General features: G+C 42.6%; 1 protein-coding gene across 1 annotated transcript; it reads right to left on the bottom strand.

Annotated features, from left to right (window-relative positions):
- Nucleotides 1-3,430: 3,430 nt before the first annotated feature.
- On the bottom strand, nt 3,431-27,122 carry mfsd2ab (major facilitator superfamily domain containing 2ab). Its single transcript, XM_041240743.1, has 14 exons — nt 26,900-27,122; nt 22,316-22,441; nt 21,238-21,362; nt 12,095-12,218; nt 11,916-11,994; nt 11,044-11,219; nt 10,813-10,912; nt 9,327-9,448; nt 8,891-8,974; nt 7,029-7,112; nt 6,704-6,816; nt 6,443-6,586; nt 5,641-5,817; nt 3,431-4,881 (listed from the first exon to the last, which is right to left on the bottom strand). Exons 1-14 carry the CDS (start codon nt 26,990-26,992, stop codon nt 4,839-4,841), a joined length of 1,590 nt encoding a protein of 529 aa, XP_041096677.1. The 5' UTR covers nt 26,993-27,122; the 3' UTR covers nt 3,431-4,838.
- Between the last annotated feature and the right edge of the window lie 5 nt (nt 27,123-27,127).

Raw genomic sequence — 27,127 nt, 5'->3', positions numbered from 1 at the left:
CCAGCCTATTCTGATCAGATCTGAGTCTGTATATACAAGCAGGAGTAAGTAATTACTGCTGCCTTCTCTGTGCTTGTGTCTGAGTCACGCAGTGTATGACTCAGCGAGGAAGGAATGCTAAAAACACACATGCATGGTCCCGACATGCGAGAAGAGGATTCTTATACAGCTTCAACATTAGTTTTCTTGTAGAAACACCCAAGCCAGCTGCCACAACTCATTTAAACAACATTGACTTTTTTTTTTGGACTTCAAATGGATTTTGTTTTATAAAAAGAATAAAATCATGCACTAAATAAACAGCAAACATGTTCGTAAATGATGCATATTAGCTACTTTGTACTATTTAAAGCTAGCTATCGATCTATCTATATCTTTAAATAGTACTGGATGTTGTATTGGAGGTGAATTGCTGTCAATGTGATAGTAAAGCAGTATTCTCCTTGCTCACTCCAGACCTGCAGGGGCAGTCTCCAGTGGGTGAAGTGGGGGAACGGGATCCTGTTCAGGTCAGTAATTTGCTCACAGCACTGCTCATAATCTGCTGTGCATAAAGGACTGGACTTTTCTCAAAGCTGGACCGATATAGCTGTAATTAAAACTTTGCCTTTCTCCTACAAATTCCCTACTGTACTAATAATACCCGTAAACCTTGTGGCTGTCATCTGTATTACAGTTTCCGTTCAAAGAGGTGGATAAATGGGAAAACAATTCAGCACAGAAAGTAAAATGCGTTGTACGATTAATGAACAGTTAACTTAAATAGACGGTGAAACCTCCTTTACCAGTAGATGGCAGCAGATGCCTTTTCACAAAACAATATCAGTGTCCCCCCGTCCCCGTCCCCCCCGCAATGTAATGACCAGTACTTTACAACAGGGGGAGAAAACTCTGCTAATGAACAGGAATGTGCCATTATCTTTTGTCAGGGGGGTTAAGTGGTTCAGTTTAATAAGGACATGGTTAGAACAGAGACACGGACTGGCTGTCCTAAGCCTTGCTCTTCAATCTAAATGTGCACGGGGTTATCTACATCAGCTCTCCCGAAGGGGTGGAGTTAACAGGGGTTTGCATATGGACTACCATCTGATAGCCACTGCATGACGTCATACACAGTGAACCGATGGCTAGACAATTACATCCATGGTTCAGATTTAATATTGATGATCATCGGGTTCAAACCATCAAAGAAAATAACAGTTTGATTGCTCAAGACAAATGGAATACATGGTGCAGACACTGCCGAGTGTTGGGCTGCTGTAATCCAAGCGATTCAATTCAATAAAATAACAACTGACAATCTCATTTTATTATTAATATTATTTACGTCATCCTCCTCAAAAACGGGATATTTACAAAAAGAATTCACAAATACATCTCCTTCAATAACAATTTTTTTAATTTAACAAACGACTAATGTTACTGTACAAATTCACCTCACCTATAGTTATATTTACAAAGGATCTACATATAAACAGACATTGGTGTGACACTTTGACAGGAAGGGTAATGCTGATCATTGTGTGGATCCCTGTGCACCCCTGACTTTGAACTACTATCAGGAGGAATCTACAGCAACTTCAAAAAGAATGGAATTTTAGAAGCGGTTAGAAAATTACTGCCATTTATTTGAAAGAATAAGTGCTGTAGCTTCAAATAGTGCCCCCTGTCCCGCCCCGTCCCGTCCCGTCCCGCCCCGTCGTTTGTTTTTTGGCGTTTGCAGTCATGATCAGTCGTTCTGGCGAGAGCAGGCGTCTCTGACAGTTTAAAGGTCAGTCACGTGGTTTGTATGGAAGGAGGAAAGGTGTTCAGTGCAGAGACGAGCTCCAGACAGGCTCAGAAATGCTAACCTAATATAGTGGCACAACAGAGCCCACTTGGAGGGGTTTCAAACACCACGGGAAAGAGTTCAATGTAAACAACATTAACAAGCAATTCCGTGCTGCTGTCTCTTCACTCCCCTGGAGGGACCGGCCGGTCTGGAGAGATCATCTTCCAAGCACATCCAATCCACGGCCTGCTACCTCTGTATGATGCCACCAACTCAAAACGAGTGCATTTCATTAATTTAATTGCATTCTGTGCATTTAACCTACCAAGCCAACATTGCATAGTGGATAGCAACTACATAAAAGGTATCCCCGCCCGCCCACCCAAACACAGCATGTTACATGTTCAGCACCCCCACATCTAGACCACACAGAAGACTGCTTGCACAGTCTAATGTTTTTTGACCTATTTGTATTTATACAGCTATGGCCAAAAGTTTTGCATCACCCCACAGAATTGACAAATTTTGCTTCATAAAGTCGAATGAAACCTGCTGAATAATATTGCGTTCACATATTGAATTGCACATCGCTTTGTAATTTTCCCATTAACTGAAACCTGCCAGATTAAAAAAATAAATACACAATGTGACATCTCAAAAATCTAAACATGAAATACTGTACTACTATTCTGGCTTCCGGTAGACTTTTCCAATATCATTTGGTAGCTTCTTTGATTACATGATGTTATATAATATGTTCACAATTTTTGTCGTCCATCATCACTTTTTTTAAAATTGTGTCCCAATCCTAAAATTCCAAGCGATGCAAAACTTTTTGCCATAGCTGTCCACTTGTATTTCTAGAGTCATCAGCACTGCGTTACACTGTGTGCAACACAGGGAAAACTGAATGTGACTCGTGCAATGACTTTATTAACTTAGCAGAGCTTTTACCAACAGCTGGTAACTAAATGAGACAAAAAAAAAAAGAAAAAGACTTGGCTATCATGCACACATCCTCGGATGAATAAACAAGTCTAGTGCAGCAGCTTAGAGCTAGCCAGAGCCTGCGGCCAAGCTGGGCTGCCTCCCCTCTTTATAAGTGCACAGGAGAGACAGACAACTCAGATTCAAAACCCTCTACAGAGGCAATTACCCCAGGAGTCACACACTAGTGACAGAAAGACTGCCATTGCAGAGCAGTTTGGGTCATTCCAGGTTTTCCTTTGATGATCTTTTCATTTTATTTCCATCAACGTTCTGAGAAGCTGTTCGATCCAATAGCAGGATCAAGACGGGGTTAACATCAGCAAACATGACACTAAAGTAAAGACCTACTTGAAAATAAAAGTCCAGTTCTTCCATAACACAATGTGCTGTACTTGTGGCAACCAAGGGATCTGTAATTAGGCTCACAGTAAAACCTGGAATGGCTTTGCTTGCAATGCAGTGGGAGTCTAGCTTCCATTCGTATTCTTTACATTCTGAAGTGTGCGCCAGGTGAATGCTTCAGATCAGTAAACGAAGAGCAAGGTTGAGGCTGGATATAAACCGGTGCCACCCAGTTCGCAAGTGCTTTAGAGAGAGAGAAGAGGCACTATCTGCACAATATCAAAACACACAAGGCACCACATATCACACAGGAAGGGCTCAGATCACTGAAGATTAACATTCATTGTATTCAGGTCTGTACAAGAGCTTTGCTTGTAGCGCAACATTAATATTTCATAAGTGCTTGTTTTGGGATTTCAGTCCACGCTTAGAGATTGATAATTGGGACCCACATAAAGCAACTCTCAACAGCACACAGAAGCGGTGCTCATTAGCAATACTGATATGCTGTACAGGGCTCCTTGCATGTACGACGTGAACTGTAAACATGACATGAAATACGGACAGGAGCATTAGTGTAAACAGACTCCCGTGATAACTACAGGACAGGACGGGAGAGGGTGCTCTGCTGGTTTGGTTCATCAGCAGGTGCTTTTCTCATTAGGAGTAAACGTCTTTGAGAATACGGTCCGTACGGTACTAAGTGAGAAAAACAAATAAATAACTAACAACAAAATGGGACACTAGCCATTTCAGGGACTCTCTGTTTCCCGGATGTGTTGTCGCTGTACTGTAGGTTAAAAACAGCAGCAAATCTTTTAACACATAAATAATTGAGCTTGGAGCAGCAATCAATTACTCTCACCAGCACCACCTCCCGTATTATTATTATTATTATTATTATTATTAAAGGTTGTCTCTGTGATTTAAAAACCACTGCTGGTAAGACTAGCAAGACCTGAAAAAGCCTCTTGGTGTAATCCAGCACGGGCGGGTGTCTGTTTAACACTGCTTCAGTACAGTTTGTCATATAGCTGCTAGTTAGTTTAAACCCTGAGTCTAGTGTATTTTGCAGTAGTATTGAAGAGACTTCACTGTCTGTGAATGAAGTATTACAGGTAACAGCTGAAGGGTAAGGCATTAAGGGGTTTGATTCAAGGCTGCCCTGAGGAGATTATCCAGTTAGATACGAATCTCTCAGGTCTTTTATTGCATAAATTAGTGATCTTAAACCCAAGGAGGAAATTCCCTGGACTGTGGAGATCTTACTGGTGAGTCCAGAGTGATGAGCAGCTTTTAGGTTCCATCAGTGTACTGTACTCAATGATAAATATATTAAACTCCCCCGCCCATCACCTCACCCCAATAAATAAGGGCTTTTTTTCACATTTGTTCACGGAAGCTACTTATTGTAAAACAGTAAATATCCCAATTCATCCGGGATTCAGACTTTGTCACATCAGTTCAATTCAAGTGCACCCATTAGATTTCAGTCGAGGTCCATCCCAGGCTTGTGCAGATAGACAGTCCTTGCAGTGTAGCCCCTTGGAGGCTTGTAAAGCTCCCAGGAGTTTTCAGATCCCAGATTGTAATGATCCATGAACGGCAGGCCTGCAAAGCCTGGGGTTCTCTCGATGTGTCAAGGCAGGCTCAGTCACGCCAAGTTTTTTTGCTGTTGTTCCTGCGTGCTGCAGCCCAGTGTAAACCCCGGGAGAGAGAGACGACTCCGGTCTCTTTACACTATACTGGAGTTTATCTCACAGTCGTGTTCGTTATCCCTGCAGGAGTTAGAAAAATAAAAAGGTGCGTTACAAACCACACATTCTTCAAGCGTTTTCCATTAGAAAGTGTCGTGTAAGTGTGTTTGCAGCAATGCAAGTTTGAATTAGAAGCCAACCCTTTATAAAAGTCGACAACAGTACTTCTGCAAGATATTTTTGCAGTTTTACCACAGTTATTTATGAGTTTACCATATTTCACCCTGGTTTGCCATGTTTATTAATCTGCTTTACCATACCTCGCTATTGTTTAGCGTGCTTTCGTTATTTTTTTTTTATTACACTTTGCTATGCTTTTACTAAATCTTTCCTAAGGGACATTGCATCGCAGTTTGAGCAGCAACGCTAAGTAGCTTTAGACGTCAATTCTATTCATTTTGCCCTTTTCTTACTATGGTATGTTTTGCAATCATTTTAGGGGGTTCTGGGTTGAGTTGCTATCATTATTCTCTAAGGACACATTGTCAAGTGATTGCTGTAAAGCAGTAAATATCTGTGGCAACTCAATTTTGCAGATGTCTCATTATGGACATATTTAAAATCAACCAATATCTGCGCATGTAAACTATGTATATACATGGAATTTAGTAATTATGCAAGTTTTGCTGCATGTATATTTAGCAGATTTTTAATAAAAGTGAAAATGAGTGATTATTTCTCGCTAGCAAGCAGTACAGGATGTCACAGAGCAATGTGGTCATCACAAACACCCCTAAATGTTTCTTTGAAAAAGCCTCTGTTAATGGGGCACCCCCTCACCACATATCCTGCAAAATCTTTTTGTTCTCCTGCCGCTTCTCCTCGTCGATGGGGTACAGCTTGAAGATGACGAGCCCCAGGATGATGAGCGCGATGGGCGCAGGGGACACCAGCATCTTCAGGGTCAGATTGACTGCGTCCGGCTGTGAGCAGCCCCGCGTCAGGTACCCTGCGAAACTGGAGAGGGGAAACCAAGAGGTCAGGACAGAAGAAAAACTAGGAACTGGATTTTCAGAGCTTTCCACTAGGTGGCGATCCTTACAAGCTACTACTATTCAGGAGATACATTTGAAGCTGTGCCAGTGATCGTGTAGATCAGGGATGGGCAACTTGGCAGCCCGCTAGTTCATTTTGCTTGGCCCAGCTACAGTTAACAGATTATTCTATCGCAAAATGAAAGATATTAATAATGATATGTATTTTCTCCCTGGTAAACACCAATTGCTGCAAGGACAAAAGTACTTGAATGTGGAAGACCAATCACTAATGGGTGTTTTTTGTGCACTTTTTCAGTTTAAGTGTTTAGCCAGAACACTTTTAATAGACAGATGCAAGGTTCACAGCTGAGAAAATGCTAGGCTGTGGAAATAAGAGCCTTGTGCACTGTGAACAGAGCTGTTGGCACCTCAAACCACATATAATAATTTATAAATCACAGCAAACTGGACCTTTCACCCATTACTATTTGAAAATCTAAAACTTGCTCATCTTAATAAGAGGATGCCATTTATTATAACACAACTCTAAATGCTTCATCAGCACTTGAAAGAGCAGACCGGTAAAAAGGTGGGCAGGTACTCACTCTAGACTGAGTGTGGAGATGCCCAGGGACACTCCGGAGGCAAACTTGGTGAAGAAGACATAGAAGGAGTAGAAGATGGCCTCGTGCCCTTGGGACTGGGGGTTACAGATCTTGAAGTCATCAATCACGTCTGGAAGCATGGACCTGCGCACACAACCACGAGGAAGCTGCATTAATCTACATTCCAGTTGGTTTACATTCCCCTAAGGTTTCAGCTGCTGTTCACCAGCTCTGTTTTTTGCGGCAGAGTGCAACACTCACCAGGGCAAGAGGAAGGCTGCGGCCACGCTGATCCCAGCTGCCACGGACACCACGTAGGTCACGATGAGGTTACTCTCGATCAAGACGATCACAATCATGAAGGGGATCACCCACTGCCAAGATAACAAACACACAGCCGTGAAAAACAAGCAAACAAAACCTGGGGCACAAGGATCTTACACCGGCAGACAAACCCCCTTCCCAGTGTTTCAAACCCTCTTTCTATAGAGGCAGTTACACAGGAAACCTACGTTAACCCGACTGTGAAGGCAGGTCCATCTAAAATCACCTGGCAGCTTCACTGTTAGTCTGATAAAACGCTTACCGAGATCCCAATGTACACTGCTGTCTTCTTTCCGAACTTGGTCAGAAACCACTGCCAGAAAGGGATGGTCAGGGTAGCGGAGACCTGGATAAAAAGTGAGAGAGAGATTTGACATACAGTATGACTCTCTCTGATTTCACCATGGAGTGTGTAACAGGGCGGAGACCGTGTGCAAGCCAGGCCACCCCATTCACCGCAAAAGAGCGTCTTAAACACTATGCAAAACAGCCGGGCTCGTCTGCATTCCTGGCTTTAGAGCTTTTAACAACCTCATCTCACCGACAGGGACAGGACAGGATCCGTAACGGCATTGTACCACACAACACTGCCGCTACAAGTGTACATAATCCAAGTCACTCATTTTGCCTTGTTGTACAAGACTAGCACAAACCATGGTCATAAATGTTAAAATACTGTACAATTCCTACTCAAAGCGATCTCTTTATTTTAAGTGCAGCTTTTAGAAAAACCACACCCTTTCTTCATCATTGCAAAATAGAAATGAGACGCTAGATAATTATTAGTGATTACAATCCTTAGAAACTCCCCGTATACGCAGTGGTTACCGTCAGTCCATAACTTACTAGTACCCAATCACATTACAAAACCAGTCTAGAAAGACAACGTTTCAACAAAAAAAAAAAAAAAAAAAAAAAACTAAAACACAGCAACAAGTTTTTCTAGTCTTTCTTTATTTAAATGTGGAGTTTGAGCCGCGAGCCGGGGTTGGTAGTTTTTAAAATCACTCCCATTCCCTTTCTCTTCACACAATAAACTAGCCTGCCCCCACCCCACCCCCCCCTTTCCCTTTAAAGAAGCAGCAATGACCTTGAGCTTGCTCCCGTTTCAGTTTCAAAGACCTGCGCTGCATGCTTTGTGTCCCCGGTATAATCTTGCCCTTCACTTCTCTGCCAAATCAGAATAACTCCAATAGAAGGACTCCCCCCCTAACCCCCCCCCCCCCCCCCCCCCAAAAAAAAAAAAAAATACATCTTGCAGAAGACAATAGCAGTTCTGGGTATATAGAAGCACTGACTGTTGGTTCCCATGGCCGGGTGAATGGCTGAACAAAGACAACACTGTATTCTTTCCTTTCTCTCTGCATTAACAAAGACATACAAAAAAAAAAGAAATCGCATTCCTTTGCAGTGATCCCTAATATGTTCCCTGTATCAAAGTAAGCAAGTAACATACCCCAGCCAAGGATGTCAGCTGTTTAATACAGGTGTCGGTGCACTGCAGAGAGCAGCTAACGATTCACTACCTTTAGAGTATGCACAGTCTATTCAATGCCTCCTCCCTAACACCAAATCGCAAAACAAAAGTACAAAAATATTTCACCTGCAGCATTGAACACCGATACAGGCATTACCCAAAACGTCTGTCTGTTTGACTTTTTATTTTATTTTATTTTTACCCGAGACATTTAGTACTTGACAATTACTCACATTTGAAACTAAAAGCCCTGGTTTCATATCACAGCTTTGGGTAACGGACAGTCGCTGTGTGATGTTCCCACGATAATCTTGGAGAGACAGTCAATGCCTCTCCTGTGCTGGCAATCGTACGATTTGTGCTGCAGCCCCCGCAATTAGTAGCAATCAAAATAAAGCGTTGTGTGCGGCAAGAGCTATTCCCATGCAAGGACTTGGCTCTGCAGCATTCCCAGCGCACAGAATAATATAACACTAATACAATACGCTCAATACAGCCTTGAATATTTACCACGGTACATTTGCATGAACACTTTGCAGCTTACACTTTGCTAGACATGGTTAATCTAGTTATCTCTCCGTTTACCATGGCTTAATACAAGGCTGATCCCTGGATAATAATGCTAGTATACAACAGGACAGGCTTACCATGATGGCCAGAAGAATGTTCTGAAAGTCATTCCGGAATCCCAGAGTGTAGGTGCAGAAAAGAGCAAAATTTCCCTCCAAGAGCTACATCGAGGGAGAGAGAGCAGAAGATAGGGGTTGATGAACACATCTTCACACCTCTACCGCACTACTGACAACCCATCGTTCACAGTGCAGGAGCAACGATACAGCAACGTCACGATTCATATCACGGCATGCAGGTTGCAATACCGTATCTATCACGAGACATGCGATGGTCTACTTCGTACGATGCATAATGAGATCAAACAATCTTTTAACCTGGCAAAGTTCTGAGATCAATCAGCTACATGGAACCGGACAAGATGGGCCGAACAGCCTCCTCCTGTTTGTAAATTTAAAGTTCTTAAGTTCTTGGAATTCTGAAGGCAATGAGAAGGCAGGGCAGTGCGCTCACCATGAAGGCCAAGGACGTGAAGAGGAAGCCCATGACCAGCTTGGCGTACGGCCCGTGCCCCATCACCAAACGCAGGCCTTGGAAGAAGGAAATGGGCTTCTGCGTCCGGAGAGCGGTGGGGTCTGGAGAGAGGAGCAAGAAACTGTCAGTCCAAAAATCACTCAACTTACCACAGCCTTGACTCAACCAATATTCTAGGATACCAGGCATGAAAAGAAGACTCTTATTGCACAGCAGTTTCACCCATCCCAGGTTTTAATACCTAAAAAACCTAACCACAGTGCGTAAATAGGAAGCTCAAATGTGTCTTATTAAACTCATAGTAATGCCGGGAATGGATCAAACTGCTATGCAATGGGAGTCTCATATGACTGTTTAGATGCAATATAAAATATATTGGATTTCAGCAAATCATAAGGTTTGAGGATATTATAAATGGCAATGTGGGAAATTAAAGGATAACCCCAATGTGGTTTAAACATCCATGTACCTAAATACAGAAAGTGCAGCTGTGTTAACCATTACCCTGAGAGAGCCTGCAATGCTATTCAGTGAGGTCCAGGTTCTAGCAGTCAATGCTCGGTGTTCCAAGCTCCACAATGCCAGGTCTGTTCAGACTTCTCAATCCCCTGCTTACAAGCTCCCTTCATGAATATGCATGTAAACCCCGCAACCTGAAGGAATTGCGAATGCCTCTTTCTCTAGCCATTCCCAGCGCTATGCTGCTGCACTGTTATTTACAGTCTGCCAAGCAGGTCTCTCACTCAAACCCCTGAGCAAGGGTCCTGTTTCACCCTTAGACTGACAGAGCCATGCAAGTATTATGAACCTGCTTCTAACTAGAAGGTCCCGTTCAGGTTAAATGCTTGTTAATTTGTGATACAAAAACAATTGCACATTAAGAACCAAGTAAGAACTTCAGAGTTACAGCGGTACCAGCATTCAGCAAGTATATACTCATAGGGAACGATTAGCAGCCCAACAGATTTGCCGTCTAAACAGAATGGACAAAACGTCAAGTACAAATCTGTCCAGAATGCGCGTCCATTATGTTCTTGTCTGCAGTAATAATACAGACTCAATCAGTACATTAAAGAATGTGAGTAAATTACCACACAGTCTGCTAATCCTCAACCCATTTTAGACCGAGGTGGGCTGCTGTAAAGTTTAATGAATGACTGGGGCCAGATTGATCGCCAGGATTGCGGGTCAGCGTCCTGGAAGCTAAGCAGGTTCAGGTCTGGTCAGCACTTGTTGGAAAGCTAAGCTAAGCAGCTGAAATCTGGGCAGCTGTAAGCTTCTAATTGTATCAAAAGCAAGGCAGGTTCGTGTATGGAGCGTTTACCAGCGAACAGGAGAGAATCATTATTGCTCATCCTCAACAATCCACGTACAGAACCTGGCTTCTGAGATCTGACAAAAACCCAAGCCGGCAAATGAATTAAAAGGCATGTCAAATCAAACAGACCCTTCTGTTCATTCTCACCTGCTCTTTCCCGTACGCCAAAGAACAAAATGAAAGCACACACGATGTAAATGATGCCGATCACACCTGCCGCAATCATGTAGGAATTTTTCTGCAGCTCCTAAAAAAAAAAAAAAAAAAAAAAATCTAAGCTATTACAGCATTGAAAAAACTGCTTATCCCCCCCCCCACACACACACACAAAGAAAGAGTCACAATAACTGACACATGTGGAAGGTGATGGTGGCATACCAGTTCGTCCAGGGAGGTGTAGTCCTGGGTGACGTTGACCTCTGGCAGGAACACTGTGGCGTTGACCCCCCTGCCCAGGTCCAGGGCACTCTGAATGCACGGGACGTTGGCACCCCCCACAATCTGACCCTGGATAGCCGTGCCCAAAACAGAGCCCAGGACCTCCACCGTCATACCTGCGATTCAAATTCAAATGGATTTATTTATTTAACCAGGATAGAACCCTTGAGATCTCATTTATCAAGATGATCCTGGCAAGAGAAGGCAGAAAGAAATAGCATTATAAAATCAATGGCAAAATAAAAAGCAACTATCATTCAAACAGGACAGAAAGCTTTATAACAATCATAAAAACAGCAACACAAAATAAAAGCATGAAAAAATAGAACAATTCTAATTTACTCGATCCTGGTCATTGTCAGGATTTGCAGCCCTGGTCAATATTGTGAAGAGGCCGTGTTCATGTGGCACATCGTGCGATCTTAGTGCATAGGCAGAGTTACAGGTCTCCAACAGAGATGCAAGGCAATTTGGAGCATTTCCACTGTGCAGCTTATAAACTAGTGGCAGGACAAGAAACAAAGGGCCTATACAAGCACACTCCACAACACATATTACTATAGCAACCTCAAGAGGCAGCTTACATTCTCCAGTCTTCCAAACCTGAAAACTCCCAACCCTAAATTGTAACGCTTGTTAGGTCTCTAAACACAACACTCCAACTCCAGCAGACACATGTTAAGTTTCGATTTCCATTGCCAGTATTTATATATTCTCTGCCGTGATGCATTTTGGACGCTCGTTATTAAAATCCGTCGACGGGTTTTCCTACGTATTCCACTTGCCGTTTGTTTAATAAGCAGGTCACTTACGGTAAGCAGTGGCAGAGTCTCTCTCCTTCTGCTCAGAGCTGATAAACATGGTGAGGGATGAGTAGGGCACATGGAAACACTGAAATGTACAAAGAATAAACAGAGATGAGTGCTAAAGGATCTACACAGTTTTGACTCCCATTTTTAGACCTCATCGCTGTCTGTTGCTGGAGACTCACCGTCTGCAGTGTCTGGAAGAGGCAATAGAAGAGCAGGTACCAGATCACCTTGCCTTGGTCAAACGACGGCACGTACCAGATGAGAAAATAGGAGGCCACCGCAAATGGAGTGGAGAGCAAAATCCTGCAGGGAGATGATGAAGAGAGAAGGGGAGTTAGCGCTGGAGGAGCAGGGCGCCTTAAACTCGGACTTCTAGCAGGCCACACCCTCGGCTGACAGCTTGTTCGGTGCCCTACAGTTTCACCTTACAATTCTGATGGAGCGTATCAAAAGTTATGGTTGATCGCAAGTCATGTGCTCTTTCAGCTTGTATTTTTAAATTAAAAGATGCAGTTTTGACAAGGGCACCATTATAAATCTCAGAGTATTACACCTGGAAAATCCCCAGCAAGGACAACGCAACGAACAGAAGTCCTGATGAGAAACTATTCTTGTACTGACATGGTCATGTCACCGATTACCTCTGTGTGTCCTGGTTCATGACATTGTGCAACTGTGTCAAAATGCACACATGCTACCACTGTGGTACCTTTTTAACAATTGCTATACCCATTACAGCGGCCCTTGTGCTACCCTTACCATTACTACTGAACAATGATACTGGATACTAGCTGTATTTAAAAAGACATTCATTTAGCAGACTGTATGCTAGTTTTGTTCAACAGAATCCAAGCTAATAAACTTCTTTGGATTTACGCGGTTAAATCCCATTTGCTTGTTACTTTCCCTCAGCGGTTTCCCTCCAGCTGAAAAGTTCATTGAATTGGGGGGGCCCAGCAAGTGCAACCCGTGCCCTCAGGCCTCACTGAAAGGGCGTCGTCTCTCAGCATTAAGCACTGGACGGCATCAGAACGCGAATCAGCTGTCGCCACGCCATTCTGATTTCATTCCGCTCTGCTGCAGATTTTTACAAAAGACAGCCCAATCCCTGGGGGGAGATTACAAGGTGTGTGCCCCCTCCCTGATGAGTTTGCCAGGGATGTTTTCAGGGGTGTCTGTGGTTGGCGAGGCGTTCTCTCTGCAGCAGATGGGGAGGGGGCATTCCAGGCCGACACCGATGACCTTTGACCCAGCAGCTCCACACTCCACTAACTAGTTAACCAGACATCAAAAGGTTAACTGATGCTTGATCTCCCACAAATTAAAAAAAAACAACCTCACCCCCACCCCAAGAATGCAGAAGCCACTTTGCTTATTATTCTTGGACTCCTTCCACTTTAGGTGAAGACAAACCACTTGGGTAAACAGCGAAAGGGAGGACGATGAGAAGAGAGGCACTGCTTCAGACTGAGCTGCACGGCTGTTGCACTTTCAAGTGCTGGGGCAAGAAAATATTCTGCATTAAAAGGTTTATGGGATTATATAGAAAGGAACACTTAAATGATTCAGCGACGGCTTGCTGTAAATGTGTATGTAATTCACTCTAACGTTACTGTGCGTTTAGTCTTGTGCTAAAGGTGTTTTTGCATAATTTATCTTTAACATGCATCCCCAGCCAGGGCTGTAAAAACAAAATCAGATCTATCCGGGAAAAGTAGATCACAATGACCTACAAGCGTTGTATTTACATGTAAACAACTTGCAATATATGGGCAGATTTTTGGGGAACCTGGGGGTCCATGCATCCCCTGGTTCTGACACTCAATGCGTCAAGGTGTTATTGCTTATACTTCATTCTGGAATGTACCTTTCCTTATTAATGATTACAATTACTAGATAAAAAAATTAAATGGAAAAACAAGGGTTGTTTTTTGAATAAATTAGCAAACATTACAATGGAGTATTACACCATCGCTGATTATTAGCACCAACGATACACTACAAAGCTGGTAAATCAATCAGCCTTTTACGACAAAGTCGCAGAGAGTGTAGCAAGGAAGTTAACTGCTGCGAAACAGCCAGGCCTTATTTACACCTTGACGTGAGTGCTTAACAGGAGAATAAACGGAAACACAGAGCTGCTGATGAAGAGCGCCAGCTCTCGTTATTATTCTTCACACTCAGGCTGAAACAAAGCACTGGATTAAGCCAGGGGTGAGGTGAGAGGACCCACTGGGTTTACTGCTCTCATTTGTCCTAAATTAACCGAGAACTGAATCAACAGAAGAAACAGCAACCACTTCACTCCCCTCTCGCTCTACTGACAGCTAGCTGGGGTAATCCACAGTTACACACGTTTCTAAATGCCTGCATAACTGCAATAGTCTGAACTCTTATTACAAAACAGCAGCCCGATCTTGGGACACATTTGCGCAACGAAAAAGGAAACAAACTGTGCTTTTTAAACTATATTTTTATTAGGCAAGGTGCAGCACAGAACGAACCTTTAAAACAACAGAGGAAATGAATGGCGTGCGGAAGGAATTTAGTGGTCCACATCTCTGGGTTTAGTTATTAGTGGGTGGCCTTTAGTAGTACTGAAGTAAAGTAAGGTTTAAGTCTGGTTTGTGGTGTACGGATATGGAACTGTGATTTTTCTGATTGTAATAAAATGAGATCAAAACCCTCAGGGGTTCTATTTTAACCATGTGGGACAGGAATGTCTGCAACCAATCAGGGTGCATAGAACTTCCCAGCTGCTTCATAGAATTACATGCGAGACAAACTATTTCATTCATTCTAGAAGGGCTGACCTTTTGCAAAGCGGCTTCATGGTGACAGTGTTAAGATCCTAATTTAGTTCTTGCGATACAACAGCAACTTACAAGCTGAAAGAAGAGACTGGAAAAACCCCTTTACCAAATTATTTTCAGTAGCAATGCAGTGGTAATGGTTTCCATAGTTTTGCGTACATAATCCGTTACCATTTATAAAATGGCTTGGCATTTCAAAATGATCCAGGGGCGAGGCCAGATCTTAGGCTGAATAACTGGAATTTCAGAGAAGTGTTGAAAGAGTAAATTATATTAAATGCCAAATATGTTTTTTCAGTCCAACTGTCCGTCTGCATTTATAAAAGCGAGTAGCGCAGCCCGTGTTCTCAAATTAAATAATCTGTAGTGTGGCAGATCCATCGGATAGGAGATGCTTAAGCTTTCCAAGAATGACTCAGCCCTCCTTTCACAAGCAGAGCTGACTGCCAGTACTGACTGTACAAAGTGAGGAAATGCGTGTTTGTTCGTCTGTGTGGGAGGTACAAGGATATCCTTTCCACTCCTATTCACCTGTTCTACTGTCGCTGAGCGATAATTTCAACACACTTTGAAATACAGTGCATTTAACGCCAACCTACCAGTACTGGTTTAAGCTTTACTGTGATATCAGCTGGCACAAGATACACCTTCCCAGCCACAGCGCTGGAAACTTAAACCAAAAGATAGCTGCGCTGGCATAAGATAGTCAAATCAAGGACCGCAGGGTGTGGCCAGGTACATTGCCATTACGCAAATTACTAAGACATGCTGGAGCAGCAGCTATGGCATGTGTAATCATGCGGAATCAGAATTATGAAATAAAAAAAGAAAACCAAATTTTAAAAACTCATCATTTGGGTATCATGACTACTGCTTGTGTCATATATATATATATATATGAAATATGTAATCAAGCCACCCTCAGTACTGTTTCTAAAGCTGCCACACAGTGCTCCTCATTTCAGTGTTTTGGTTTGATTTTACTTGCTCTAAACAGTTCTTGCCAAGCAGTCCTAAGATCCAGGTCCTTTCAGACCAGACTAGACGAACATGGCACTCCAATGTCTTATCTGTCTTGTCAGACCCACTCATTGCTAACAGGCAGTGAGTGAGACAGCTACAGCAGGACCACCTGCACACGCCCAGTAGCTTGAACCTGACAGCCGTGAATTCACATGACCCCAGTAGTGGGTGTGTCAGCGAGAGGAGTTACAGCGGTGCACCGAATTCAAGGTCACAGCACATACACGTCCAAGACTTTACAACAAAAGGTTCCCATACAGACTCTTGTCAGATGCAGTGAATTAAACGAACAGCAGAGGTCACATATACAACTGTAAAGGTTAACATTTATTTATAATGGTCTTGGGACGTTGCAGTGTTAGGGGAGATGTAGCTAAGCCCTTTAGACCCAGTTAGTACAATAACACAAGGCTTGCTATTATCCAGAGATACACCATCAACACTTTTACTGTCATTTCTGAGATCTCTTAAATACAAATACAGAAATGTACATTTTATATACAGGTATCTGACAATGATATTTTGAATGAATATCAGTTGCATTACAAAGTGGTGAATCAGTACTCAAGACCAGTAGATTAGTTTCACAGATTTACCACTTACCAGTATTTATCCCTAATCAAAGCCACCTGACACAGAACTAAAAAAAAACTGTAACAATAAAACAAGAAGAGACTAGACAGGTTTTGACAAGGTGCCTTTCTGTTTCTGTCAATACTACAAAGGATATTTATTCATAATCAAAAGCACAGCATGCATGCACAGTCTGCAGACAAATCAGCTGATAACATCTTAATGCTAAAAGCCATTCGCAAAATCTGGCAAAGGCATGAAACTCAGATATCAAACCCTTTTTGAGCTGCAGTAAAGGGTTCTGAATGCCCTGCTGAAACCTGCATTCAGCCAGAATGGAGGCAGAGCAATACATGTAACACTGGGGCTGTTTTATCAGATCGAATAGCCTAATCACTCGCACAAGACAGCTGTCCTGAATTCAACTGTACAAGATACCTGAACAGAGTACAATACTTAAGATGTCTTAAAATTGCATAAACAAAAGTACCAGATTTTAAAAGTGCATTTTTAGGATGCAAGCCATCTGTTATTCTTTATAATAACCTACTGTTTTTAAAACGAGAAGGAAAGTAAAAAACAGTTCATAGCTGAGAGATCTCAGTATTAAATTCATGTGGTAAGTGAGGGAGCTCTGCAACCTAACAGAGGCACTACAGAACCAGAAATGTACGTCTTTTTAAAAATACAACTTAAGGACTCTTAATTAAACCACACATTACAGTAGTTATTTATTTGTACCTCAAAATGTGACTTAATCAAACTGCGCGTTGCCATTGTGTTGTCCGGAGCCCATGAACTATAATGACGTCATCCAAGCTGCTACCAATACATACTAATTATAATAATTTCAGGAAATATGCAGCAGGAAACTTCCCCTGCAGTCAAAGTATGCAATGACAGTGCGGCCTTATGATTGGAAGCAAGAGGTCCCTTGTCAAGTCAGCTGATCCAAACTGCGCTGCTAAGAGCATTAAAATAAGGCTCATTGTGAAGCAAGTTTATTTACAAGCACAAGAACCTAGCAGCAGTGCACAGTGCAATTCGATCAGGAAAAGTCTGTAAACGGCAGAGGAGGTTCTGATTTATTTAAAACGATGGTGGTGTTGAGATCAGTGGAGTTCAAATCCCAGCCACTCTGCGAGCCAGAGACCTTGATACCAGACATACAACCGCTTCACTTCCGTCCAGTTTAATAAAACCAAGTAGACTGAAACTACTAGCAACAAGACCTTGCACCAGTTGGAGGAAATCTCTCTCTAAAGCAACAAAGAACTCATTGACCCTGTAAGCCGAGTCCCACGACAGCAAACCACACTTGAACTGTAGTTACCTCTGCTGGTGACCCACAGACCCCAGACCGCCTCCAAATTAGCATGCTCACAACCACGTCTCATTCAGAACCTCTGCGTGGCTTCTGATTGGCTGTTTCCCGGTGGTGTGGTGTGGGATGGCCTTTCTGTAACTGAATTCCTTCCACGTGTATGTGTGTGTGTTGACCCTCCCCTCTGCATTCCTGAAAGATGAAAACTCACATCCTCCTGCAGCCAGAGTAATCTGATTAGAAGCCTGTGTTTTTGCATACATTTTTTTGGTGGTTCAGTGTTTTTTAAAAGGGGAAGGACAAAGTCAAAGGATGCATGTATTTTCCCGGTACCCCACAAAGACCTAACCCCAGTGCACCTCACTAATCCTGAAGACCAAATTCTACAGATTTAAAAAGCCCCTCTCTGCCAGTTACGTTTGAATCGGGCACCTTCATTAGACTCCTGGACCCTCAATGCACATGAAGGGGTGGTTTATAAACACAGGAAACTCAGGCTTCCACCAGGAAAAGCTGCAACTCTAGTATTCCCATATTCCCATTTCCCTTTCCCTTGCAACAAAGGAATTCAGGGACTAGCCTGGATGATCTCCAGTGTCCATTCCATTAGCAACCCTTAGATCTTGGGTAATGCCCTTCTTTACTACCCATGCTGACTATCAAAAATTCAACCCTTATGTGAGGCTCTTCAATAGCAATGCAATGGTTCTGTACTAAAAGGGGGTAGCTTAATGGTTTGAGCCAAGGATAGAATGGCCTTGCCAATTCATATTTTGATATTAACAACAGTATCCCAAATGATGGGGACCAATGCATGTGATCCATTGCAATATTATAGTAATATTTCTGTACCAGAAAGAGCGGACCAATATTTGTCCAGAATGGGTTAAAGTCTAACTTTTCTATACACTAAACACCATTCCATTCATCTCCAGAAGAGACCAGCGAGTTCTTCATAATACCCTGGCAAAGCCACACAAAGCAGCTGTTACCACAGTTTGTCATTGGCACACTTCTCAGCAGCCTCTCATTAAAAAGGGTGGGCCACCTCATCAGCCCTAAAGTATGCCCTTCTCTCATTGCTAAGCTGTAATTACCGGCACTCCTCTATAGGTTTTCTGGCTCACATTCCAGATGCATGCCTTGCTTTCCATTTGTATTTTTAGTCAATCAAAACTACTTTGAACGTCAACATTGAACCAACAGCGCTTTCTGTGCGATGCCTCAATGCGATAACCAAAGTCCGGACCACAAAATTGGTAGACATGGTAAAATGTGACTCACTCCATCGTTGGTCTTGTTTAGGACTGTGAAGGCTTTATGTAGTGCTTGGTGCACTGAGCCATTACAGAGAGCACAGCTGGGAGCACTCAAACCTGTCTGGATCATGAAATACAAACCCCCTGTACTGCACACGGCAATGATGGGATGCTTATTTGCAGCATGACAGAAGCGTTTCTTGGGTCTGGAGATCACTGGTTTCCAACTGCGTAGTTGCCTAGTCTGTTCCCCTGCACTGGAGTCCTTTTTCTATTAATCAGGTCTGAACACTAATCCTAAAGTTAGTTTCCCTGAGTTATGGACGTTGGCACACTGACAAGTACCTTGGTCCCCTAGGAATGCTAGAAAAGCTCACATGATGTGCTAAACGACCTGAGTTATAACTGCAGGCTAGTACAGTACTGCAAGCGTCTACCAGCTTTACGTTTGTGTCAAAGGATTACAAAGCTCAATGATTTTACATCATTAGCCCCTTTTTGGATGTGAGTTTTCATCTTTCTGATTCGTATGCACCATTTGTAATTCCACACTTCACGAAACAATACGTAACAAAATAGAGATTTCCTTAAATGAGACATACTAAGCTACCTCATTAAGAGGAGGTTATAGTCTGCATTGTGCACGATCAGCAGGCTCTTCGGAGGCTGTATTCAGACACAGCTTCCAGTGGGAAGTAAGAAAGGCCAGAAGAGCACATTGATGTAACCTGACTCTCTACAGAAGGGATTTGCTATTCTTACAAGGAGCTCTTTGCATGGGAGCACTGCTGCTGCTGCTGCTACTGCTGCTGCTGCTGCTGCTGCTGCTTCTGCTGCTGCTTCTGCTGCTTCTCCATCCAATCCAGCCTCTCCGGGTCACTGGCGCTCACCCACATTAACCTGCAGCCCACGCCACCTCCGGACCCATTGTCCATCTGTGCCGATGCATTAACTGTTACCTTCATTCCCTGCCCATCTGTCCTGTCTCCAATAATCAATCTCTAAACAGGAGTTATGCAAACCAGCCTGCCAACCCAGATCATTTTTAAATAGAGGCTTAGTTAACTATTTCAGCACTAATTAACTTAGTAAGAAGGACTACCCTAGCAAATTAAATAGCATTGGTGTCTTAAGCTGAAAATGCACTTACATAACAGTACATTAAATTAGCTTGCTAGTCTGCAGTTTTAAGTTGAGTTACCCGTTTAAAAGCATTTGAATAGCTTGTTGGTATTTAATGCTAAATACTAGGCATGTTGTGCAACAGTAAATCAGCAAACTACTTTGCCCCCTCGTTCAACTGTCATATTTGACATGAAGAAGTAATATTTCACAGCGCAGTGCTGAGTTCTGTGTGAACGTGGAAGATTGTGGTTTGGAACATCAATCCATTGTTTTTTTTTTTTTTTTTTTTTTTACTTGTTCACAAGCCACCCTGCCCTGAGCAGTCCTTACAGTACAAGTGCCAAAAAAAAGTCTGCCAAGCGGCAGACAAAGCGGTCTGCTTCATTCATTTCTCTCTTTCCCACATCTTATAACAATGGCACTTTGTGGCTTCACCAGGAGACCAATGCTCAAGAAGGATCCAAGACTCCAGGAGCAGATGCACACACTCAATCCTAACATTGAAATGTAATGCCAACCTTAAGGTCACTATCAGATTCTAAAATTGCTGTTCAGCTCTACCAAGCAGGTCAATTGAGATACGACTGTCTGTTCAATAGATGCTATTCAAAGTGTGTGCATTTCAGGCGTGCCACCAAAATTAAAACAAACTGGCGAACGTTGACAACTTTACTCTTCAGCAACGTCAAACAAGCTTAGTACACTATGTCAAGCCTGGCAGACTTATAAAGAACAGGAATCGCAAGAATGAAAGCGTCTCATGTGAATAGCGGGACTCCAGTGAGCTTCAACGATAACCTGTGCAGTGTGACAGACCTCTCAGCAGCAGCAGCAGCCCTGAACAGGAGGCTGAGTGATGTCACAAAGACCTGTGACTGGAACCCTGACCTTGTTGACAGTGGATTCCGTTTGTTCCTCCTGAGGTGCACTGCTGTGGAATTATACTGCACACGGAAACTGTGCACGGGCAGGACAGCTAGCAATGTGCACACATTTCTGCTTCAGCAGCTGAGTTACATTCACTCATATCGCTACAGCCGCTATGTAAACCCACATGTATATGTATAGTCAATGCTATGGACATCAAACACAGAGGCTTGCTTCTGTTAGCGCCAAGCACTGCCAGTCTGCTTCGCTGTCTTGGTTAACATTCCCATAGACTGACTGTCTGTTTTGGAAGCAATGATAAAGGAAAGGGCTCCTACCAGGGCATCATGCGTCCGAATCGGGTCCAGCGGCTTCGGCTGACCAGGAAGCCCACCGTGGGGTCAGTGACAGCGTCCCAGGCCCGGCCCACAAAAAGGATGATGGAGGCGTAGAACGGGTCCAGCTTTAAAGAAACAGATTGGTGTTACTCAGAGCCGCAGAGTGAGGTGATCTCTGGAGTGTGTGGGGTGGAAAAAGTTTTTAAATCAGTGAGATAATCCACTGTTTTGAGTACTGTTGATTTAGTAGCTCACTAGTTCTATAGTTACTCGATTATAAAGATCCAATGATGACATCATAGAAGAGCAAGGCTAGAGACTCAGGAGAACAGTTTCTGTGACACATTTATATTGCTTGTTTGCTTACACAGCATGTCGGTCAGTCTCGTGTTTGTATTGAGTTTGCATCACCCTTACAGAATATGCAGTACATAGAACTATCTGCAAGCCACTGTCTACTGTAAACAGTTTACTCTGATGTATCACTGCTGGTGATAACAGTTATTACTGTCTGAGCTCCACGCTGAAAAAGCACGTTGACTGGCCACTACATGATGAGAATTATGACATGTCAATGTATGACTGTAACAATGCAACAGCTTCCAAGGTCTCCAGACAATAACATTGTTGGTGAGGCTGCAGTTTCACACTGTCGTTATCTTTTCACAACAAGATCCCTGCTGTTCTCTGAACCTCCTGCTTCATCAGACCACAGATTGATACACTGCAGAGGAACCATCCTGTCAGGCAATAGACCCAGCACAGTACAAGCTCTGCATTGTACACGCATGTAGCACACGATGCAATACCCAAACTCCAAACCAACAGTTCAGTTTAATAAGACACACCTGAGCTTGTTACCTGTACGCTGTGGATAATCAAGCACATGTTAAAACCTGGAATGGGTGAAAATGCTATGCAGTAGGACTCTTATTTCCACCCTTGTGAACTACTTGTCTCTACTTAGATCACAGTTCACGCTTACATGGTACTGGGTTATTATAGTGAAGAAATAATTTTAAAACAGTCAATTGAAAAATGACACCTTCATTGTGCTTTGCACTGGTCCTGCACTCACCTGAGCCACATCGAGCAGGTAGATCTGCAGGAAGAACCCCAGGGCACATCCTGTGATCTGATAGGGAGCACCTCCGACAGCATAGCAGATCTTATTGCACACAGACAGCCTGTCGCCTCGGTCACTCTACAAACACGAGAAAGAGATGGGAGATCAATTGTGGAAATATTCATACAGCCAAAAAAAAAAATCAATCTGCGATGCCTGGTAGCCTGTCCGAGACTACATCACCAGAAACTGGAAGTAAATTCACCAGGGAAAACCCAAACAGATTTGGCTTAGCAACGTGCATTAGACACTGAGCAAGTTTGTAGTTTTGCAAAGTTACCCAGTGTGTTTCATTGAAGTATTTTGGTTTTATATTTTGAGCAACACTTACATCAGTAGCTTCCAGTGGAATTTTTAGCTTGAGTTTACTTTAAAAAACTCGAATCTTAAAAACAATCTTAGCATGGCAGCAAAAAGCATAGTTACACCCCTGGTATTTGACTGCCTCTGCTTGCAAGGGGCAAGCTCATGACAGCATTGCACTGTACAGTATACAGGACCTGCACAGTTTAACAGTCCCTCCTGAAGCAAAAAAGGGAAATAGAGAAGAAAGAAAACAAAGGAATGAAAGAAAGAAAGAAAGAAAGAAAGAAAGAAAGCATGAAGGGAAAAAAACATAAGTACTTCTATCTCCTGCTTCTGATTTAGCGGGGCAGTGCCGTGGGCTAAATCTCATACATGTTTCATTCTGTTGCAGCGGCACTACAAACAGGTGGATTCCTTAACAGAACACAATATTCCTGCAACTAGCTTGAAACCAAAACCTCAGCAGTCACATCCACAAACAACATTTTAGCAAAGAGCTTTTGCAAATAAAGTTACACTTCTAGAACAGTTTAACCACAGCAGGCAAGTGAATTGATAAGCTCTCCTAGTTCTCCAAGCAAGGCTATTTTTATGAAAAAAAAATAAATACATTAAAAAGGTTACTGTTCGTTATATGTAGTGAAATATAAAAGAAAACCTCTCACACACGCAGAATACTGTCAGTGGGACTTTTTAGACTTTCTGTTAAAGACGGGAATTAAAATGTCAACTTCGGGCACAAATAAAGAAGCAGCTGGCTAAAATAATACATCAAGCGCTGTAAAACCCGACGAGACACATTCATGAAACCTTGATCTGTCATGTGATCAGCTGGGAAAGGCAGCCCATTTGAGAAGGCTTGAGGCACAGCCAACACAGTAAATAACTTTAGCAAAAGTGTGGGACCCTTTGCCTAATATTTCAGTTTCCCACTAATCTTTTGTGGTGTTACCACCTGCCAGAATACAGCAGACGATCAGGGGAGAGCTGTTCATGAGACCAATATACCAGACCCCGCCCCTATACACACACGCTCTCTCATTGGCTGTCACTATAGAATGCTGGGCAGTGTAACATTCCGTCCCCAGTGTCAAGCTTGTCAGAAAGTTAGAAGGGCACACACCCTCCAGTTAAGCCAATAAAACTGTGGGAATCACTCGTCAAAAAAACACCCCACCACTCTCTGAAAGAGGAATCTGCATCCTGTACTGCTGTATGTGTGACAAACCTAACCACAGTGAAGTTTCTCTGAATCACTTTACTTAGAAGAGACAAAACAGCATTTGGCTTATACCGCATGTATGTTGCGAGACTAGGTTGGCTCTAACTTTACTATAGACTACCTTCCAAACTGATTAGAAATACACAGTATGTCTATTGACTTAACTGATCATCGCAGGTTGACAGTGTTTTCAGTGGCCTTCTCAAAGACTTTATTCAGCTCTCAAAGTGACTTTGAACAGCGTCCCACCCTACTCTGTTATTTCACAGAAATAAGTCTATTTATGTCTTTCTGTTTTCTCGCCCCTGTGCATTTCCAGCTAAATGCGACCTCAGTAAGTCACGCTCCAAAATAGCATGCTCTAATGTCCTGGCAATGCCACATTTTACTTAACTGAAACTTAATTTCTCAGCTTTAGCGTGTAAATGTATCTTTAAACCATACTGTGGTCTTTAAATCCTGTTGAAGAGAAACGAGAGAATCTATTGATGCGAATGAAACCGCTGGCTGCAGTGCAAAGCGAGCGAGCATACAGTATCTGGAAATGGAAAACTCTGATGATTGCTGGTTTCAGCTTTGAGACGAGTGTTCTGTTGTAGGATAACACATGTTCAGACACTGCTTGGAACAGCGGCTTTTTTTATGCTAAAGCTGGCTGGCTTGCAAATACAATATCCCCTCAGAGGTTTACGACAGTGTGCTGGGTGTTAATGATTCACAGAAGTCAATATTAACACAGCATTGGAAACATGTTATACTGTTTGGTGACAAACTTTCAATTCACGCACAACTGTTGGCCAGTCTGGCTCTTGTTGTTTTTAATGTAGGCAAGCTTTCTTTTCTCTTGAGGGGGGAGTAAAGCAGTGGGGTGAGGTGGGGAGGAGTTTGTAAAGCCTTTTGTAAAAACCTTCCAAGTTCATGTGATTTATGACAACTTCATCAGTGAGTTTTGAAACAAGGATTGCACATGGCTTGAATAGACTAGACGTCAAGACATAGAAACACACATCAAATAGTCAATCAACTGAGTACTTGGGTACCATACTGCAGACAGTTCATTGGCAGATACAGTGATGGAAATATTTGCTGGTTATTTCTGAATGATTGCTGTCATGTCCAAGTTTAGGGTTAGGTTTTTGTAACTGTACTCGGTATAAAAACAGTTACTTTCAGCCTACATTCGTGTGTGGTATGAAAAGACAATTGCCCAATTGTGTGCGCTTGCTGCAGTACAGTACAACACCACATTTCTGGGTAATTCAGGCCAACTTATTAGCATCCCACAACACACTGAACCTCGCATCAATCTCACATTTCATCCGGAATCTCTGCTCAGTCCAGTTTCCCCAGTGTATGAGTTCCAGTTTGCATCCTGCCTCTGCCTGTAATTTCTAACCAATCTCGCAGGTCCCTCTATACTTAAACAATATATATATATATATATATATATATATATATATATATATGTATATGTATGTGTGTGTGTGTGTGTGTGTGTGTGTGTGTGTGTGTGTGTGTGTGTGTGTGTGTGTGTGTGTGTGTGTGTGTGTGTGTGTGTGTGTGTGTGTGTGTGTGTGTGTGTGTGTGTGTGTGTATTTCAAAGGCACTTTGGGGAGGTACCGACTAATATGCTAACTTAGGCAAGAATGCACTACAGCGGTTGGTTTCACTGATCGTGGTCTGTGAAACCAGGCGTGTGAGTTTGTTTAAGCAGGCTCATTTGGAAAGACAGCACCGTGCCCCTTTAACACTGTGCTGTTATTTACAGATATGAAGACAAGAACAGGTAAGAATGGGGAAGTTTGTAATCTAAAACAAACTGCTTTAGTCGCCCATCCACCAGTCATCGAAAGCAATGCTGTGGAACAGGTGACTCCCCGCGTTATTTCTGTAAATGCTTCCAGCTACTTACTGTACCAGCGACTGGCTGCGTGGAGCACAGGACTCTAGCGTATTTATTTTACAGCCTGGTGGTAGCGCGTTAGCTTTGGATAGTTATTCACACTCTTATTATCTGTTTCAGTGTTTTACCTGCACAAGTCAGACCTGCAGCCCCTTGGTGAAGTGGCGAGTGTGACGACAAGCAGAAAGTAAGCAACGAAAAAAAACACGTTACAGGGCAGCCAAATTGACGTGGCTGCATTCAAAAGCAGTATTGCAGAATAAAAACAAAACTTTTGTATATTACGTTAATTATAATTTGTACAGTCACACTGTTAGTTTGTTTAAGAAAGGGAGTTTGCAGTAATGAAGATGTCCTATTTTGTATTGTTTTGTTCGAAAATTGGGGTACGGTGTCTTCACCATACGACTTGTTGTATATTTCAGCATAGGCAGTCCAGACAGCATGTTTCAATCTGAAATTTTTACATTACATTACACATACATATATCTGAGAGAGAGAGATTATAACCCCCCATTCAAAGAAGACAAATGTAAAGTGGAACCGAAACGTTCATTCATGACAGAATATGTCAATCAGACAGAGGGAAGAACCCAAGTTTCTGTCACTATTCTTAGCAGTTGTAAACGCCCCGATTCGGCATGTGGCTTTCAAAATCAAATAAAACGCAAGAAAAGAAAGGTTCACAGTATGTTATCGGTATAGATGCACACACGACCACACTGAACTTCGTTGAACTGGGATTTAAAGTTTTTAAAACGTCTGTAAAATTTGTATCACTATTAGTCCGTAACTTTTTCAGGCTCGTATGACCTTAAAAGGTTCCATCTTTGCAACGTTATAATTATTATTAAAATGTTGGTTTTTTTTTTTTGTTTGTTTGTTTGTTTTTCATAAGAGCGATTTATATCATCTTTTATATATATATATATTTTACCTCCCCTATAAAGTTTAGTTAAAAAAAAAAAAATACCTACTTATAATTCTCATTTCTATACTCGACTCGTGCGCGCTTAAAATATGCCGCCGTATTCGTGTTAGAAAAGACAACAGCCGGCCGGCAATATCAGCTGGATTGATAATAAATAACAACACAAAAACTTACCTTAGTTGCTAATTTTACGTCATCTTCATTCAATGGTTTGTTTTGTAACAAATTGGTGTTCGAGTACTGCTCGCTCCCTTCGCCTTTAGCCATTGTATTTATTTCTCTGTTTCAGTGAATAATAAATAGGGAGTCTGCTGTGTTTCTGTGTAATATTATCAGAGTAGCGAGTATGTAGCTGTAGCGGGTTGTAAATGCGTTCTTTCGCCCTTTGCGAACTTTCTGAAG

Source organism: Polyodon spathula, unplaced genomic scaffold (genome assembly GCF_017654505.1).
Source record: "Polyodon spathula isolate WHYD16114869_AA unplaced genomic scaffold, ASM1765450v1 scaffolds_669, whole genome shotgun sequence".
In the NCBI taxonomy this organism is placed as follows: domain Eukaryota; kingdom Metazoa; phylum Chordata; class Actinopteri; order Acipenseriformes; family Polyodontidae; genus Polyodon; species Polyodon spathula.
Note: the sequence above shows the minus strand (reverse complement) of the source record. Positions and strands in the feature narration are given on the sequence as shown.